The sequence below is a fragment of the Megalobrama amblycephala genome, linkage group LG4 (genome assembly GCF_018812025.1).
Source record: "Megalobrama amblycephala isolate DHTTF-2021 linkage group LG4, ASM1881202v1, whole genome shotgun sequence".
Taxonomy (NCBI): domain Eukaryota; kingdom Metazoa; phylum Chordata; class Actinopteri; order Cypriniformes; family Xenocyprididae; genus Megalobrama; species Megalobrama amblycephala.
Window position 1 is genome coordinate 17836912 of NC_063047.1, and position 19096 is coordinate 17856007.

General features: G+C 38.4%; 1 protein-coding gene and 1 long non-coding RNA gene across 3 annotated transcripts in view; one reads left to right on the forward strand and one right to left on the reverse strand.

Annotated features, from left to right (window-relative positions):
* Positions 1–19096, reverse strand: part of LOC125266903 (ras-specific guanine nucleotide-releasing factor RalGPS1) — a 206867-nt gene that overhangs the window by 158779 nt on the left and 28992 nt on the right. For both annotated transcript variants that reach the window (XM_048188026.1, XM_048188025.1), the window contains exons 2-3: positions 10087–10226; positions 7448–7552 (exon numbers count right to left, since the gene is read on the reverse strand). In XM_048188026.1, the coding sequence (XP_048043983.1) occupies positions 7448–7552; positions 10087–10143 (162 nt within the window). In that variant the 5' untranslated portion in view covers positions 10144–10226. The remainder of the gene's footprint in view (positions 1–7447; positions 7553–10086; positions 10227–19096) is intronic.
* On the forward strand, positions 16874–18837 carry LOC125266905. Its single transcript, XR_007184580.1, has 3 exons — positions 16874–17262; positions 18242–18303; positions 18482–18837. It is a non-coding gene; the product is annotated as an uncharacterized LOC125266905 (long non-coding RNA).

Here is a 19096-nt window from a genome sequence, read left to right on the forward strand (position 1 = left end):
AGTTTAATGTGAGACCAAATATTCACTATAGGGCTCAAATCTGGACTCTGGCCAGGCCAAAACATGAGCCTGATGGACTTGTTCTCAAGCCACTTCTTGGTTGTCTTTGACAAAAACAAACAAACAAACAAAAAAAAAAAACATCCGACAATAGAGTACCTCAGGGATGACGTGTTTTTGTAGGCCAACCCGGAAGTTAGCGGCGCACGGGTTCCCTCGATCGAAAGCCTATTCATTTTTCCCATAGACTTTTGGAAAATCGCAGAAAATAAGCTCTGTGTTTAACAAAGGGTTATGACACTTACACGTTTTGTCTATCAAGATAATCTTTACAAGTTAACACAAAATTTATAGATTTTGAAGCCTAAATAAAGTCGTCAGATATAAAAAGCTAACAGTAGGCTATAAACGGACTACAGCACACCATGGTCGCGGATCGACATCGTCACCACCAAGCTTCCTCAAACTGCATTTAAAAACCAACTCTATAGTGTATGAATACTTATCCACTTTTTCATGAGCAATACTGTCCAAATGTCCCGTTTTTAATGATGACGTCTAAAGTCCCCGCCAAAGGAAGTAGTCCATTTTAGCACTTTGTTAGCAACCGCCGTTTTTAAGACACAGTAAAGGTTTAAAAAAAAAAAAAAAAAAAAACACAAGCAGGTTATAACTGGTGTGTTTTATGTCATAGATCAAAACGTAAAAATGTTTAGAGGCTTTGTTAACCACAGACCTTATTAAAGGGCGGTTTAGCAAAAACCCATTCAAAAAAACCATTTACTTCGGAGCGATGGAACCGGAAGTCCTAAAATGCTAACTCGCTTCCGGGTTTTGCCTACAAAAATGCATCATCCCTGAGGCACTCTATTCCTGTTTAGATAACAACTTTTCATTTGTACACTCTAAAAAAATGCAAGATTAAAAACAACCCAAGTTGGGTTGAAAATGGACAAACCCAGCAGTTTGGGTTGTTTTAACCCAGCAGTTGGGTTAAATGTTTGCCCAACGTGCTGGGTAGTTTTATTTAACTTAAATATTATTTAAAAATACTGTATTGCTTGCTTAAAAATGAATATTATTAATATGTTTAATAAATGAACAATTATTAATAAGTTTAATGAATAATAATTAAACATTTATTAAATTGCTTATTAATAAATGTTCACCTTTTGATTATTATTGTTGCCTCTAGTAATTACAGTATGTGTTCCAACCTATTTTGAGTTCATCTTCGCGTCTGTTTACGTGAATGAGTCCCAGCTAGTAGGCTATATCATGTGAAGATGCTGCAGGTGACCGATCATTTATAGCCTTTTCTCACAGCAACTGGAATAAATAAACTTATTTTGATGGCGGATTGTAATCCAGAAAATTTGGAATCTACAGGTAACACCAATACACACTAAACACAGTCTCGAGATGCTGATGTTGTTAACATTAAAAGGTCCCGTTCTTCGTGATCCCATGTTTCAAACTTTAGTTAGTGTGTAATGTTGTTGTTAGAGTATAAATAAAATCTGTAAAATTTTAAAGCTCAAAGTTCAATGCCAAGTGAGATATTTTATTTAACAGAAGTCGCCTACATCGAACGGCCAGTTTGGACTACATCCCTCTACTTCCTTCTTTAATGACGTCACTAAAACAGTTTTTTGACTAACCTCCGCCCACAGGAATACACAAGAGTTGCGTTTGTAGAGTGTGTTTGTCGCCATGTCGTCGAAACGCTGTTATTTTCATCCCGCAGTCCAATCACCGGGTCTGATTCCGGCTCAAATTGATAGGGTAAAATTAAAGACATGTTTACAATAACACTGAGCGCGTGCATCTCCACGTTATGGTAAGAGGCGTGACCTTTCCGGGCAAGATGCGCTAAACTGCTGTCGAATCACAACACAGGAACCGCTGGCACAATCAGAACTCGTTACGTATTTCTGAAGGAGGGACTTCATAGAACAAGGAAGTCATCAGCCCGTTTTTATGACAGTGGAAACAGCGGTATACAGCTAAGTAAATTATGTGAAAAATACTGTGTTTTTTTACACGCGAAACATGAACACGTTATATTGCACACTATAAACACAATCAAAGCTTCAAAAAACCACGAAAAACGGGAACTTTAACAATTTGAGAACAAAGTACAGCAGTAATAATAATTTGCAATTTGCAGTTTGACATGATCTGAGCTTCTTTTTTTTTTCAGTTAGTCAGAACAAAAGTGGCAGACATGTACTCCTTCAGATGACATTTTCCGGCGAAAATTATTTTGGTCTACAATAGAGATGTTCCGATACCCCTTTTCCATTCCCGATACCGATTCCGATACCTGAGCTCAGGGTATCGGCCAATACAGAGTACTGATCCGATACCTGGGTGCAGGGCTCTAAACCGGTTCAAGGAACGAAAACGAAAACCGGAAACGAATGAAGTTTTGACCGGAATGGAAACGGAAACTGAATCAAATGTAATCGTTTTGAACAGAAACGCTCATTTGAAATGGCCATTAACCGGTTAATAACGTTATTTTTTCGTTCTATTTAATATTTTGATTTGGCAGTCAACCAATCACAAATTCAAATAGTACAGCCTATGCAAATGTGACGCTGACGCATCCAATGAGAGTGAAATGCCCGCGCTCAGGCTCTACAGTGAGCTCACGCGCTGACGCGCTCAGCCCAGCTGTCAAGTCATCATAGGTCAGTCACAATGGCAATGCCCTGGCATTAGTTTTTCCGATGATATATGTCACCAACAGTCAAGCATTAGGCCTACATTTAAGTGAAAATGAATGTCAAGTAGGCTAATATGCAGCTTGTTGTGCGTTTTGAAACCAGCGAAAATTACAGGATATGTAGAACATGAGTTCACACAACGCCACATCAAGCACATGCAGCGGTTCAGAATAAAACTATAGGCTAACATAACACATATACAATAAAAGGGAATATTTAGGCCTATAGGCTACGCAAAATATTTCACCATATAATTAGGTCTACAGATTAACAAAACGAAAGTGGTTCATTGTGGCGCACTCCAACGATCTAGGAAAGGAAACAGACATTCTGCTCGTTTTCGTTATTTAAATGTATTTTGTAAATGTATGAATTATGTCTGGCTTTTAAATTCCGACCATAAACCATAAATTACGGAGTACAGTTTAGGAAAAAACGTTCCAGTGGTCGCGCCGGCACCTCATGCGCGCGCACACAAATTCTTGCATTGCTTACTTGATATCGCCTAATAGTTTAGCATTCGTCTCGAAATTGGAAACAGTGCCGAATGAGAAAGGTAGGCTTCAGATTCACTTTAAATTAATTAGTTTATCATCTTATTTAGTTTTATTTCTAATAAATAACCCTGTTTTTCACTTCTTCGCTGCTCTAAACAGTGGTTGCTTATGGCAACACAGCACAACTTCCTGTGTTTGCATTCTGAGCCGCGAAGAAGAACTGATTTCCGATTTGCTGCGTTAAGCAAAGATAGCGGGCACAACTAGATATTGTTTAAGAAAATGGTATCGGATCGGTACATGAGTTTAATTACTCGCCAATACCGATGCTAGAATTTTTTCTGGTATCTGTGGTATTTCCGATACTAGTATCGGAATCGGAACGACCCTAGTCTACAATCGGTGATTCCTAAGTACAGTATCCACCAATGCGGTGACTGACAGCAAACATTAGATTCATCTGCACTGAGGAGCCGTGTCGATCCACAAACCACGTAAAGATGATAATTCCGCAAATAACTGCAATTGCAGGTTTCAAACAGAGATGGCGACAAAGATGCAAAACTTACGGACTGCAGCTTTAAATTAGGAATAAATGTTAATTTCCAACATACCTTGGGTTCATTTTAAGCAAGCAATATAGTCATTTTTAAACAATAGTTGGGTTAAATAAAACTGTCCAGCACGTTGGGCAAACATTTAACCCAAACTCTGCGTTAAAACAACCCAGTCACTGGGTTTGTCCATTTTCAACCCAACTTGCATTGTTTTTAACCCAGCATTTTTTAGAGTGTAGGAAGCAAGCCATCTGCAATATGCTCCTGTACTCCAAAGCATTAAAGTGCCCCTATTATTTACACGCATCAAAGGTCAAAAAACATTCTCACAATATACATTGCACATCACCACATTTTTCAATGATTCTCAAACTCGTTCGATGCTTCAGTCTCTCTACAGGCTGAGCAAGTTGGTCCAAATAAAGTGGCTACTTTCCTATAATAATGGCGTTTTGTAAATCCCACTTAGACCTCACGGAGATTTGAGAAGCAATCGTGAAAATGTTATTCTGCTGTTGTATCGCTGTGGTAATTTTAACCACTGACTCTTCACAGACAGCTACATTACACATTGCATGAAAGATAATATTCAATAAAGCATAATAGGAGCACTTTAAAAGACTTTTCACAGTGAAGCAGCTAAACAATACCAGCAGCTAAAAAGACACCTGTTCCTCCATGCTTCACTGTGCTAGAGATGCATTTATTATTATATTTCTCAGCAGATTTTCAAACACACCGGAGGACCAACTCGTGTTTCACTGAGATTTATCACTGCACTACTTCCCATATTCTGCCAAAAACGTAATTCTGTCTTTGATGTTTTTCTGAGACTGCGATGACTTTTTAAGTAGTTCATTTGTTTCCATTTTGCTAATTTACTGACCAATGATTTGTGGTTAAGACAATTAAAAGCTTAGAGTTTAGCCATTTTGGGTTTTTTTTTTTTTCTTTTTTCTTTTTTTGCGCAGGAGGGTAGGTAGGAACATTATGGGATACTCAGTCAAATTCTGAGGCAGAATCATATGTGTCTTTTGTGAACAAGACAATCCCATAAAACATGCAAATTGTTGATTATAAATATTATTAGTATACTTAAAATGCATTTAAAGCAAGATTGGCAAGGCAATCTCCGACTGTGCTCGTCTGAATGAAGATCATATAAGGGGTGCAATGGTTTAGATTTCTCACGGTTCGGATTTTATCATGGTTTTAGGGTCAACGGTTTCGGTACGGTTCGGTATGTGCTATATGTTCCACAAAAAAAAAATAGGACAATTGTCAAATAAAATTAAAGAAAATAAAGAAAAATAATCTAACTACAAGAAACAGCACAAATAAATACATGAGAGCTAAGATACAATTAAAAAAAACAATGCTTTACAGGTTTTTCAGTAGTTTTCAGGTACAGAAATTGAATAAAGTAATCAAATATAAAATAACACTGCATATAAACTTCTTTGAATAAATTAAATAAAGATTAAACATTATTATAGTTACAAAAGCTATTCAGTCAAGACTAGTGAGTGATTTCTTCCACTTATGTCGTTTGATTAACATTAAAATACAGAGAGCAGGAATATTAGACTGCTGTCCCTTTAAGACATAAATCAAAGATCCAGTACACTGATACTGATAAACATGCATTGTCAGTCTCGTTTTTCTCTTAAAGGGTTAGTTCACCCAAAAATGAAAATTATGTCATTAATGACTCACCCTCATGTCGTTCCAAACCCGTAAGACTTTCGTTCATCTTCGGAACACAGTTTAAGATATTTTAGATTTAGTCCGAGAGCTTTCTGTCCCTCCATTGAAAATGTATGTACGGTAGACTGTCCATGTCCAGAAAGGAAATAAAAACATCATCAAAGTAGTCCATGTGACATCAGTGGGTTAGTTAGAAGTTTTTGAAGCATTGAAAATACATTTTGGTCCAAAAATAACAAAAACTACGACTTTATTCAGCATTGTATTCTCTTCCGGAATCCTTTCCATTGAATTGATTCCATTGAATTGATTCCATTGAATCCTTTCATCTGTCGGCGTTGGTAATGCACTTTTACGTCGCCGTGGTTGTTTTTGGCGATTAGGACATCTGCGACATGCACACTTACGCACCATTTTAAAAAAATATAGCAATACCAAAATACAAACAATGTAGAATAGCTTGAATACAGCGTGCGTCTCCCTCAGACTGTAAACGAAGCTCGGGCGCACCGGATAACACGTCAGCAGCGTCACTGCGGAGTCGTGAACCACACTCCGGAGCAGAAGGGGGTGTTAATGCACCAATAAGCTGGATGCCAACCGCCGTAAAACAGGAAAGAAGAAGAAGAAGAGTCGTTGTGAACGCAGATTGACAACAGACCCGGAAGAAAAGACAATGCTGAATAAAGTCGTAGTTTTTGTTATTTTTGGACCAAAATGTATTTTCGATGCTTCAAAAACTTCTAACTAACCCACTGATGTCACATGGACTACTTTGATGATGTTTTTATTACCTTTCTGGACATGGACAGTCTACCGTACATACATTTTCAATGGAGGGACAGAAAGCTCTCGGACTAAATCTAAAATATCTTAAACTGTGTTCTGAAGATGAACGGAGGTCTTACGGGTTTGGAACGACATGAGGGTGAGTCGTTAATGACATCATTTTCATTTTTGGGTGAACTAACCCTTTAAGACATAACCTACTATGTTACATACTACTACTACTACGTGCATGTTGTGAGGAGATTTGTATGTACTCATCCGAAGCGCGTACACGGAGAGCCGCGTCTCACGCAAATTCTCTTTCAAGTCTTGCACCTAAACGGACAATATTCACACAAAATGATGTCAACATGCCCATCTTAGCGAGCATTCTAACAAACATAGGTTAATCAAACGACATAAGTTGAAGAAATCACTCACTAGTCTTGACTGAATAGCTTTTGTAACTTTAATAATGTTTAATCTTTATTTAATTTATTCAATATGCAGTGTTATTTTATATTTGACTACTTTATTCAATTTCTGTACCTGAAAACTATTGTTAGATACCTCAAAAACCTGTAAAGCATTGTTTTTTTATTTGTATTTTAGCTCTCATGTATTTATTTGTGCTGTTTCTTGTAGTTATTTTCTTTAATTTTATTTAACAATTGTCCTATTTTTTTTACGGAACATACAGCACATACCAAACCGTATTGAAACCGTGACTTTGATAAAAACCGAACCGTGAGTAATCTGAACCATTGCACCCCTAATATACACCTAGGATGGCTTGAGGGTGAGTAAATCATGGGATAATTTTTAAATTCATTTTTGGGTGAACTATCTAGTTAGAAGATAGAAAATAAGAAGAAGTTGTCAGGTAAGAAGAATTTAATTCTTAAGAATGTTTCGTGAATCCGGACCCGGATTCTTATTGTCTCCACAAGGATTGGAGCTCATGAGGTCCTGTGTCAGTCAGGATGCTGGTCACAAGCGCTAGACAGCAAGGTTTTGGAACAGAGCTATTGTTTCCAAACGGAAAGTTCCCTACTGACCAGGAAAGCTACTAATGAGACTCATGGCGCTGCATCATTACAGGACGAGACAAATGATGTAGAACGAAAGGCCGTCTTAGTTTTCCACCAGAGAAAGCATCAATTTGAACAGTGACAGTTTTACTCACTGCGAACTCCTCTGGCGTCACTTTCAGCACATCAAACACGACAGCATCGTAGCTCTTCGCGTAGTCAGCGCTCGGGCCGTCCACAGACACGGAGCTGTTACTTCCCTGAATATGAGAAAGAGGCAATATGAAGATACCAAAACGTCAACCATGAAATATTACAGATGCTCCTAAATTCAAGAACAATGAGAGAGAAGAGAGGGTGGGATGCAAACAATGACTATTCATAAACAAGTTAAAGACAACTACAAATCAAAACTGACCACAATTACGGTCTTCCTAAATTTTCCTGGTTTTATTGTGCTGGTTGGGGTTTATTTTTTGATGATGACTGTATATTATCCCTTATTTTTTCTGGTGTGGCTCTCATGTATTGACCATCAGTCGTCACAGAACAGATCATGTCTGTCGTTAAAAAATCAGCACAGTTCTTTCCATGGAAAAGCAAAGTTGTCGGGTTAGCGTGAGGTTTTCATTGCAGACATGGTATATGTTTCTCACGGGAGGACTGCCAGTGCTGGAAAAACCATGAAAGTTCCTGGAGCTTGATAGAAACATTGTTTGATCTGATGATAACACATCTGAATGAGGACACGAGAAGTCACATGGGAAAACGTCTAATGTTTTTACATACTGGATGGGTACATGTCCAAAAACATTTTATTATATATTTTATATTAAAGAAGACCTATTATGGCACTTTTAGAAAATGTAATATAAGCCTCTGGTGTCCCCAGAATGTGTCTGTGAAGTTTCAGCTCAAAATCCCCCACAGATCATTTATTATAGCTTGTCAAATTTGCCCCTATTTGGGTGTGAGCGAAAACGCGCCGTTTTTGTGTGTGTCCCTTTAAATGCAAATGAGCTGCTGCTCCCGGCCCCCTTTCCAGAAGAGGGCGGAGCTTTAACAGCTCGCACTTCGGTTGCTCAACAACAACAAAGCTGGAGAATCTCACGCAGCCAAAATGAGGATTGTCAGAAATAATAATTTAATACTTTCCTGTAAATAAAAAAAAAAAGAGTGGACCCTTACAAAAAATACCATGGTATTACCAAAAAAAATGCACCATGGAAAATTCAGCTTTGCATCACTGAAATAAATTACATTTCATCACATATTCAAATAGAAAACAGTTATTTTGAATTGTAATAATATTTTGCAATATTCCTGTTTTTACTGTATTTTTGATCAAATATATGCAGCCTTGGTGAGCATTTCAAAAGCATTAAAACATCTTAACAAAACCAAACTTTTGAACAGTGCATGTATGAAAATCACATCATATTGCCATCTGGTAACATTGGTACCACCACAGCGCATCTGTAAGTGGAAGAACTTGTCAGTTTGTATACATATATTGGAGCCTGGCAGGTCGTGGGCTGGTGGTGCCGCTGCGGGTAATGAGAGGTGAACAGCGATGGCAGTGGAAATGAGGGGTCACAGATGCCAGAGGCACTACCTCATTCACACTGCCTGCCATTCAGGGTCAAACACTCATTAGAGCAATGCAATGCTCCACTGCAAACCCATAAAATGTCCATCAGAGAACAGCCACCCTGTAGAGGACCGAAGTGAGGACAACAAGACGCAATGACATAACCCCCAAAAAACATAACAGAGGGTGTTTTCCCCATGTGTGTCGATATAAAGTTTGGGATGGGTATGATTTTTAATGTTTTTGAATGAAGTCTCTTCTGCTCACCAAAACTGCATTTATTTGATTAAAAATAGAAAAGAAAACAGTAATATTATGAAATATTATTACAATTCAAAATAACTGTTTTCTATTTGAATGTTCCTGTGATCAAATCTGAATTTTCAGCATCATTACTCCAGTCTTCAGTGTCACATGATCCTTCAGAAATCATTCTAATATGATGATTTGATGCTCAAGAAACATTTCTTATTATTATCAATGTTGAAAACAGTTGTGCACAATTTTGTTCCAGGACATTTTGATGAATAGAAATTTCAAAAGAACAGCATTTCTATTGCTATACTGCATAAATAATCTTGAGATTAATGTTTTAAAAATAAATTTTTTATAAAAATCAATATAATGTTTGCAATCGTACTCATATTTGTGAAAACATCCCTCTTGATCTTATGATACTGCTTAATTATATCATGTGTTAGAATATAAAAATTAAGGTCTCATCTTTTTTGCAATCATATCTTGAATTTTGTGTGCATTTGTATTAATTTTAATGACATTTTTGAGACAATCCCTCATTGATTTCTGACCCAGCACAACAGTAACAAAAGAAATCCAGTTAGAAATAAGTTATTGATTGCATCTGAAGCAGGTAGATTTGCAATCAATTACATTAATGATGTTTACAAATAAATCAAACAGAGCACTGGCAATTTAGTGAAATCCTCTCGGTCGTGGTCTTGAAATAGACTGCCAAGGTCTGAGACCGACAAGACCAAGTACTTTCTTGAGCTTCATACTCATTGGTCCCGTTCACTGCCATTATAAAGCTCAGATGCGTCAGGATATTTATTAATATAACTCCGACTGTGTTCATCAGAAAGAAGAAACACCTAGGATGGCTTGAGGGAGAGTAAATCTTGGGGTAATTTTCATTATAAATTTAACTAATCCTTTAACAGAAGGAATGAAGGAATGGTTTACCTCAGAGGAGGCGGAGCTAATGCTGGTGCCATCCGATAGGCCGTTTCTACGGTACATGCTGGTGAATCAGCCAATGGGGTGCAGACGCCAGGGCAACAGCGGCCCTCAGCCAGACCCCACATATGACAAATCATCCATACCTGAAGACAGACAGAGAGAAGAAATATAAACCAGTTATTGTCATAAACATGCTCATATTTAATTTTTATGGAAAATAACGCTCATTGCTTCAATAGTTCAAAAATATGTACAAACCAATGTTTGAAATACCATCAAATAGTATCAACCAGGCAATGATTAGGGCCCAAGCGAAAATTCGCGCAGGGCCCTCTTGTTTTTCTAAGGATTATTATTATTAGGGCCCAAGCGAAAATTCGCGCAGGGCCCTCTTGTTCTTCTAAGGATTATTATTAGGGCCCAAGCGAAAATTCGCGCAGGGCCCTCTTGTTCTTCTAAGGATTATTATTATTTTTTTTTTTTTTTTTTTTTTTATTTTTTTTCCGTCTTCCGGGGCTTTTTGGGGGCCTTAACATGCTCAAAAACTCTTGAAAATTGGCACACACATTGGAATCCGCGGCCATTAGGACGCCGGAGAGGCTGGTACCCGGGCGTGGCAGGGGGGCTCGACAGCGCCCCCTTGAAAAAAGTCTGAAAATTTGGTCCATATATTAAACACGCTTGCACGTATTAGTATGAAACTCAGTACACATATAGACCTCATCGGGCCGAACAACTTTCGTGCTCTAAGTTAAACACCACGCCAACAGGAAGTCAGCTATTAAGGGTTGTTTGAAAAAACGCATGCTCTGGAATTTGATATACTCCTCCTAGACGATTAATCCGATCGCCACCAAACTCGGTCAGCATGAAGTCAAGACACTGATGATTAAAAATTGCCAGGGGATTTTTGATATCTCGAACGGTTTGGCCGTGGCGAGGCAACGAATTTATGGCGAGAAAAAGGAAACAGGAAATGTGTTATAACGTCTGCATACATATATTGATCTTTATGAAACTTCACGAGTGTGTTCGTTATAGGAGTCTGATCACATGGATGTGACTATTGTGAGTCAAAGTTATAGCGCCACCAACTGGCAGCAGGAAGTGTATCACTTTTTGAAATGTTTTGAGATCACCCTCTTATTTTTACCTGATTTGCTTCAAACTTCATCAGTGTAATGTCAATACACAGCAGATGTAGACCTATGACAGGATTTTTGATATTTGAAATATTGTTGCCATGGCAACAGGTCAAACTGTAATAATATTCTTGAGTGTTTTTGAGGCTCTTAACATGCTTCAAATTGCATGAAACTCGACACACACATCAATATTGTCAACCAGTAGACATGGACAAAGCCATAGAAATGGGCGTGGTGGAGGGGCTCAGTAGCGCCACCTTTTGACAAAAGTGGGGGGGTTAGTTTTTCCTACAATCACCAAACTCGGTACACATATTGTTCTCATCAAGCCGGACAATTTTCTAATTTACATTCATTAGCTCCGACCAACAGGAAGTCAGCTATTTTGGTTTGAATGTTAATTTTTTGAAAAAACAGGCTATGAATTTTATACTACTGCTCCTACAGGGTTTATCCAATTTACACCAAACTTTTTTTAACTTGTTGCTAACACATTGAAGTTGTTTAATTGCAAACGGATTTTGGATATCTCAAACGGTTTGGCCGTGGCGAGGCAACGAATTTATGGCAAGAAAAGGGAAACAAAGTGTTATAACTTCTGCATACATTAATTGATTTTGATGAAACTTCGGCTTAGTCTTCGTTGTACAAGGCTGATCACATGGATGTGACTATTGTGATTCAAAGTAATAGCGCCACCAACTGGAAGCAGAAAATGTGTCACTTTCAGCATACATTGAGATCACCCTCTTATTTTTACCTGATTTGCTTCAAAATTCATCAGAATAATGTTAAAACTTGGCACATGTAATCCTTTGAAAATGGGCAGGGAGGAGGGGCTCTATAGTGGCACCTTGTAGTGCAGTAAATGTGGAGTGAATTTGACATAGTCCTTTGATGTTTAACCGTTTTAAGTGCCTATTGCCCGCTGTGCACAGTTGCCCTGAAGCCACCGGGGTGGCGGTGCCACCGGGCTTGGGCCCGCCATCGCTGCTCGCAGCTATATTTATTTTTTTTTTTTTTTTTTTTTTTTTTTTTTTCCGTCTTCCGGGGCTTTTTGGGGGCCTTAACATGCTCAAAAACTCTTGAAAATTGGCACACACATTGGAATCCGCGGCCATTAGGACGCCGGAGAGGCTGGTACCCGGGCGTGGCAGGGGGGCTCGACAGCGCCCCCTTGAAAAAAGTCTGAAAATTTGGTCCATATATTAAACACGCTTGCACGTATTAGTATGAAACTCAGTACACATATAGACCTCATCGGGCCGAACAACTTTCGTGCTCTAAGTTAAACACCACGCCAACAGGAAGTCAGCTATTAAGGGTTGTTTGAAAAACGCATGCTCTGGAATTTGATATACTCCTCCTAGACGATTAATCCGATCGCCACCAAACTCGGTCAGCATGAAGTCAAGACACTGATGATTAAAAATTGCCAGGGGATTTTTGATATCTCGAACGGTTTGGCCGTGGCGAGGCAACGAATTTATGGCGAGAAAAAGGAAACAGGAAATGTGTTATAACGTCTGCATACATATATTGATCTTTATGAAACTTCACGAGTGTGTTCGTTATAGGAGTCTGATCACATGGATGTGACTATTGTGAGTCAAAGTTATAGCGCCACCAACTGGCAGCAGGAAGTGTATCACTTTTTGAAATGTTTTGAGATCACCCTCTTATTTTTACCTGATTTGCTTCAAACTTCATCAGTGTAATGTCAATACACAGCAGATGTAGACCTATGACAGGATTTTTGATATTTGAAATATTGTTGCCATGGCAACAGGTCAAACTGTAATAATATTCTTGAGTGTTTTTGAGGCTCTTAACATGCTTCAAATTGCATGAAACTCGACACACACATCAATATTGTCAACCAGTAGACATGGACAAAGCCATAGAAATGGGCGTGGTGGAGGGGCTCAGTAGCGCCACCTTTTGACAAAAGTGGGGGGGTTAGTTTTCCTACAGTCACCAAACTCGGTACACATATTGTTCTCATCAAGCCGGACAATTTTCTAATTTACATTCATTAGCTCCGACCAACAGGAAGTCAGCTATTTTGGTTTGAATGTTAATTTTTTGAAAAAACAGGCTATGAATTTTATACTACTGCTCCTACAGGGTTTATCCAATTTACACCAAACTTTTTTTAACTTGTTGCTAACACATTGAAGTTGTTTAATTGCAAACGGATTTTGGATATCTCAAACGGTTTGGCCGTGGCGAGGCAACGAATTTATGGCAAGAAAAGGGAAACAAAGTGTTATAACTTCTGCATACATTAATTGATTTTGATGAAACTTCGGCTTAGTCTTCGTTGTACAAGGCTGATCACATGGATGTGACTATTGTGATTCAAAGTAATAGCGCCACCAACTGGAAGCAGAAAATGTGTCACTTTCAGCATACATTGAGATCACCCTCTTATTTTTACCTGATTTGCTTCAAAATTCATCAGAATAATGTTAAAACTTGGCACATGTAATCCTTTGAAAATGGGCAGGGAGGAGGGGCTCTATAGTGGCACCTTGTAGTGCAGTAAATGTGGAGTGAATTTGACATAGTCCTTTGATGTTTAACCGTTTTAAGTGCCTATTGCCCGCTGTGCACAGTTGCCCTGAAGCCACCGGGGTGGCGGTGCCACCGGGCTTGGGCCCGCCATCGCTGCTCGCAGCTATATTTTTTATTTTATTTTTTTTATTTATTTTTTTTTTTTTTTTTTTCCGTCTTCCGGGGCTTTTTGGGGGCCTTAACATGCTCAAAAACTCTTGAAAATTGGCACACACATTGGAATCCGCGGCCAACAGGGCCGGGCAGAAGCTGGTACCCGGGCGTGGCAGGGGGGCTCAACAGCGCCCCCTTGAAAAAGGTCTGAAAATTTGGTCCATATATTAAACACGCTTGCACGTATTAGTCTGAAACTCGGTACACATATAGACCTCATCGGGCCGAACAACTTTCGTGCTCTAAGTTAAACGTCACGCCAACAGGAAGTCAGCTATTAAGGGTTGTTTGAAAAACGCATGCTCTGGAATTTGATATACTCCTCCTAGACGATTAATCCGATCGCCACCAAACTCGGTCAGCATGAAGTCAAGACACTGATGATTAAAAATTGCCAGGGGATTTTTGATATCTCGAACAGTTTGTCTGTGGCGAGGCAACGAATTTATGGCGAGAAAAAGGAAACAGGAAATGTGTTATAACGTCTGCATACATATATTGATCTTTATGAAACTTCACAAGTGTGTTCGTTATAGGAGTCTGATCACATGTATGTGACTATTGTGAGTCAAAGTTATAGCGCCACCAACTGGCAGCAGGAAGTGTATCACTTTTTGAAATGTTTTGAGATCACCCTCTTATTTTTACCTGATTTGCTTCAAACTTCATCAGTGTAATGTCAATACACAGCAGATGTAGACCTATGACAGGATTTTTGATATTTGAAATATTGTTGCCATGGCAACAGGTCAAACTGTAATAATATTCTTGAGTGTTTTTGAGGCTCTTAACATGCTTCAAATTGCATGAAACTCGACACACACATCAATATTGTCAACCAGTAGACATGGACAAAGCCATAGAAATGGGCGTGGTGGAGGGGCTCAGTAGCGCCACCTTTTGACAAAAGTGGGGGGTTTGTTTTTCCTACAGTCACCAAACTTGGTACACATATTGTTCTCATCAAGCCGGACAATTTTCTAATTTACATTCATTAGCTCCGACCAACAGGAAGTCAGCTATTTTGGTTTGAATGTTAATTTTTTGAAAAAAACAGGCTATGAATTTTATACTACTACTCCTACAGGGTTTATCCAATTTACACCAAGCTTTTTTTAACTTGTTGCTAACACATTGAAGTTGTTTAATTGCAAACGGATTTTGGATATCTCAAACGGTTTGGCCGTGGCGAGGCAACGAATTTATGGCAAGAAAAGGGAAACAAAGTGTTATAACTTCTGCATACATTAATTGATTTTGATGAAACTTCGGCTTAGTCTTCGTTGTACAAGGCTGATCACATGGATGTGACTATTGTGATTCAAAGTCATAGCGCCACCAACTGGAAGCAGAAAATGTGTCACTTTCAGCATACATTGAGATCACCCTCTTATTTTTACCTGATTTGCTTCAAAATTCATCAGAATAATGTTAAAACTTGGCACATGTAATCCTTTGAAAATGGGCAGGGAGGAGGGGCTCTATAGTGGCACCTTGTAGTGCAGTAAATGTGGAGTGAATTTGACATAGTCCTTTGATGTTTAACCGTTTTAAGTGCCTATTGCCCGCTGTGCACAGTTGCCCTGAAGCCACCGGGGTGGCGGTGCCACCGGGCTTGGGCCCGCCATCGCTGCTCGCAGCTATATTTTTAATTATATTGACATGCATCTTAGATTTATTGCAAAATATTAAGATATATGCACTGAAGTGGGTTCAGTCCCTTGACTGGTGGTGTGTGTGTGTGTGTGTGTGTGTGTGTGTGTGTGTGTGTGTGTGTGTGTGTGTGTGTGTGTGTGTGTGTGTGTGTAAGAAAAACTCTGATCCTAAACGTCTAAGGAACTCCAAAGGGACTCGGTTTACTCTCTTTCCCAGATGGCCAGAGGAAGTCCCAGCATACCTGACTGACCGATGAACCGCCAGGGCCGGGAAAGAGCGCAACAAATAGGAAAGAATGTGACTTTTACAATGGAAATCCTCTCGGATCACTCACACAGTGATCAAAACACTTAATGGGTTTTGGGAAAGTTCTCCACACTCAGCTGGAGATCTGAAAGAGCCAATATATAAGCAATATGAACCCTCTTTGGTCTGAGAATCTGGAAATTTCATTTACAATGACAGACATGTTGCTATAAAGAAAGCGTTTTAATCTCAGCTCCAAATGTGAGATGGTTTTTATCAAGCAGATCTCATAATACGATTTGATCTACAGAGGTGATGCTTTGAACGGACAATGGAAAACAAGATATCCGTGCTCTTTTGAAATGAACAAATTTAATGCTCTATATTCACAGCTCAAGCTCCTATATGTTCAACCAGAGAATTTGTACCAACTAAACTGCAAAAACAGCTCATAGAAATCATCACGCTTATGCGCTTATTAACATAAGACCACCCACATTTACAGGACATATCAACATCTTCAGTTTTATGTCGCATGTTTTATGGCTAAGCACTGCTAAATCTATTTCATTGTGTTTATTATGCTATTAAATTTGGTCTGTTACTGAAGCCAAAGTCCTCAAAGGAGCTGTGATGACCTCTAGTGGCCTTTTGTACAATCATAAGTAACTCCTCAATGTGAAATACACACTATTTTTGGCTTATTATCAATACACTGATCTGAAAGTTTTTAAAGCATTCACAAAAAACCTTTGTGGAGAGACCAAAAAACACTGAAAATATGAATACTGATCTACACTACTGATCAAAAGTTTGAGGTTGGTAAAAAATTTTTAATGTTTTTGAAACATTAAATGCTTGTGCTCACCAAGGCTGCCTTTGTTTGATTAAAAATACATTAAAATTGTTAAATATTATTACTATTTAAAATGTGTTTTCTATTGTAATACAGGCCTATTTATAAATCTAATGTATTCCTGTGATGCAATCATGCAGCAGCATCATCATTACTCCAGTCTTCAGTGTCAATTCAATTCAATTCAATTCAATTCACATTTATTTGTATAGCGCTTTTCGCGATACCTATCGTTTCAAAGCAGCTGTTAAATGTCGCTGTAGATTTTGCAGCACAGTACTGTAAAAACCTACAGTACAGTACCATATTTCTATATTACAGTAAAATACTGTAATTTATATTGCATTCTGGGTAATTTTGATTGAGCGGGAATATTTTACAGTACATTTTAGTGTTGCTGTAACCCTGCTGTAACCTGGCTGTAATATACCAGGCAATAATACAGGATTGCTGTAAATAAAGCGCCACCTGACGTCACATCACACAGACAGAAGAACACAGCCGCTGGTGACTGGAGAAGCAGAACGGTGTATTTCTGGAAGTTTGGTAAGTTAATTTTACTATTAGGTTTTTACAAAGTGTATCGTTTTTATTCTGGAATGAAACTGCACATTTAGCCAGCGAATGTTGCTAGCTGTAGTCGAAAACACCGTTATTAGATGTGTACGCGCTGTTTTGCCCCGCTGCTCTCCTGACATTTTAAAATCTAACTCAGTGAATTAGCTTCGGGTTTATTTCTACCAAAATCGATGTCGATGATTGTTGGAACCGTGGAAAGACGAACCGAAACGGGTTTGGTGAGTTTTAATTTGTTTCTGTCGAGTTTGAACGAAGTTTGTTTTACTAATGCGCGCGAGGTTGGAATCTGCTGGGAGATCGATAGACGGCCGTTTGTGTTTAAACAAAAAGGATCTTGCGATTAAAAAAAAGTCTATTCCTGTGGGGATCCTTTCCATAATGTTGTCCGATTCGAGCCTGTCAGTGAGAAAACACAAGCACTTTTATAGTCGTACACTGACGGTGCACACAAGCTCAAACGTATTATATTTGCAGTCCGCTGACGGCTGCAGCGGCCGCGGTCTTCAGTTAGTGCTTAGGCACAAAACATGGAAAAAGACGGCCCAGATCGAAAATACTTAAGTTTCACTTGAAACGTACTGTAAATGGGTGGTTTGGGGTCAGAGAGATTGGCTATTGTTAACTTGGCCAGATTATTACTGCATCTGTTTGGGCAGTTGTTCTGTAGCATAGTGACTGTAATGACAATAAACGATTATGATTATAAAAAAAATATGAATTGGGGTATAAATTACCTTTATCACCGTTTATAATTATCTATTAGACAACAAAGGAAGTATAATGCATGCCATGGCAATATATTCAGCAAGGTCAAGGATAATATTTTACTAACCTAGATGTATTATTGAAGTAGGCCTATATGAAATGCATATGGCAACAGTGTATGTGTTAGCCTATCCCCAACAAGCAACATAAATGAATAAACATTTATTTTGATTTCTTCCAGCAGTGTGGTCCACTTGTCTTTGCATCCTGGGAAGTGCATTGCTGTCACAAGGAAGCGTATTTGTAAGTATTAGCCATAATAATACAACCTTTTACACTTTAAAAATAAGTTGCATTTTGTTTTGCTACAGAATTTTCATTTGACATTTCTATCTTACACTGTCTGTTCATTTTTATTGGTGCTGTGGATAACAGTTTTTGTAATACGTGTATTTGTGTTTGTGCCTTGACTTTGTTACAGTTTTGGCATTGAAGGAAAGAAATGTACTGCCCGACAGGGAGTGAGCAGAAGACCAGGACGGTGGTGCAGAGTGATGGCCATCAACCCACATGTCAACAGCTTCGTTCGGTCCTTTGTGTTTAAATGGAAGACTTCACACTGAGGGACTGTGGCCTGTTTGCAACCATCCACGTGCCCTTCAGTTAGGGGTGAATCTTGTGGGACACTTGTTGTTTTTGCTCACTTTTTAAGATAAATCAAATTTCTGATGCACTGTACCAAGACCGTTGCTGATGGGGCGAAAGATGGTGACAATTCTGAAATGTTTTGAAATGTTTAAATATATTGATTGAATAAAAATACATTTTTTAAATTTACTCTGGTTTGCCTTTTGATTTATAATGTTATTCTGTAGTATAGTACTATTGTAAAATTACTAACTATAGTATGTATATACTATTCTAACCTATGTATTATATAATTATATATTTTATCATTATTAGCAATGATTATAAGTAATATTTATCAGTGAAATAACTATATAATACAATATAGTAAAATACAGTAAAAATTGATCAAATTACAAAATACTGTAAAAATACAGTAAAATACTGTTATGTAGTTATACAGTACTGT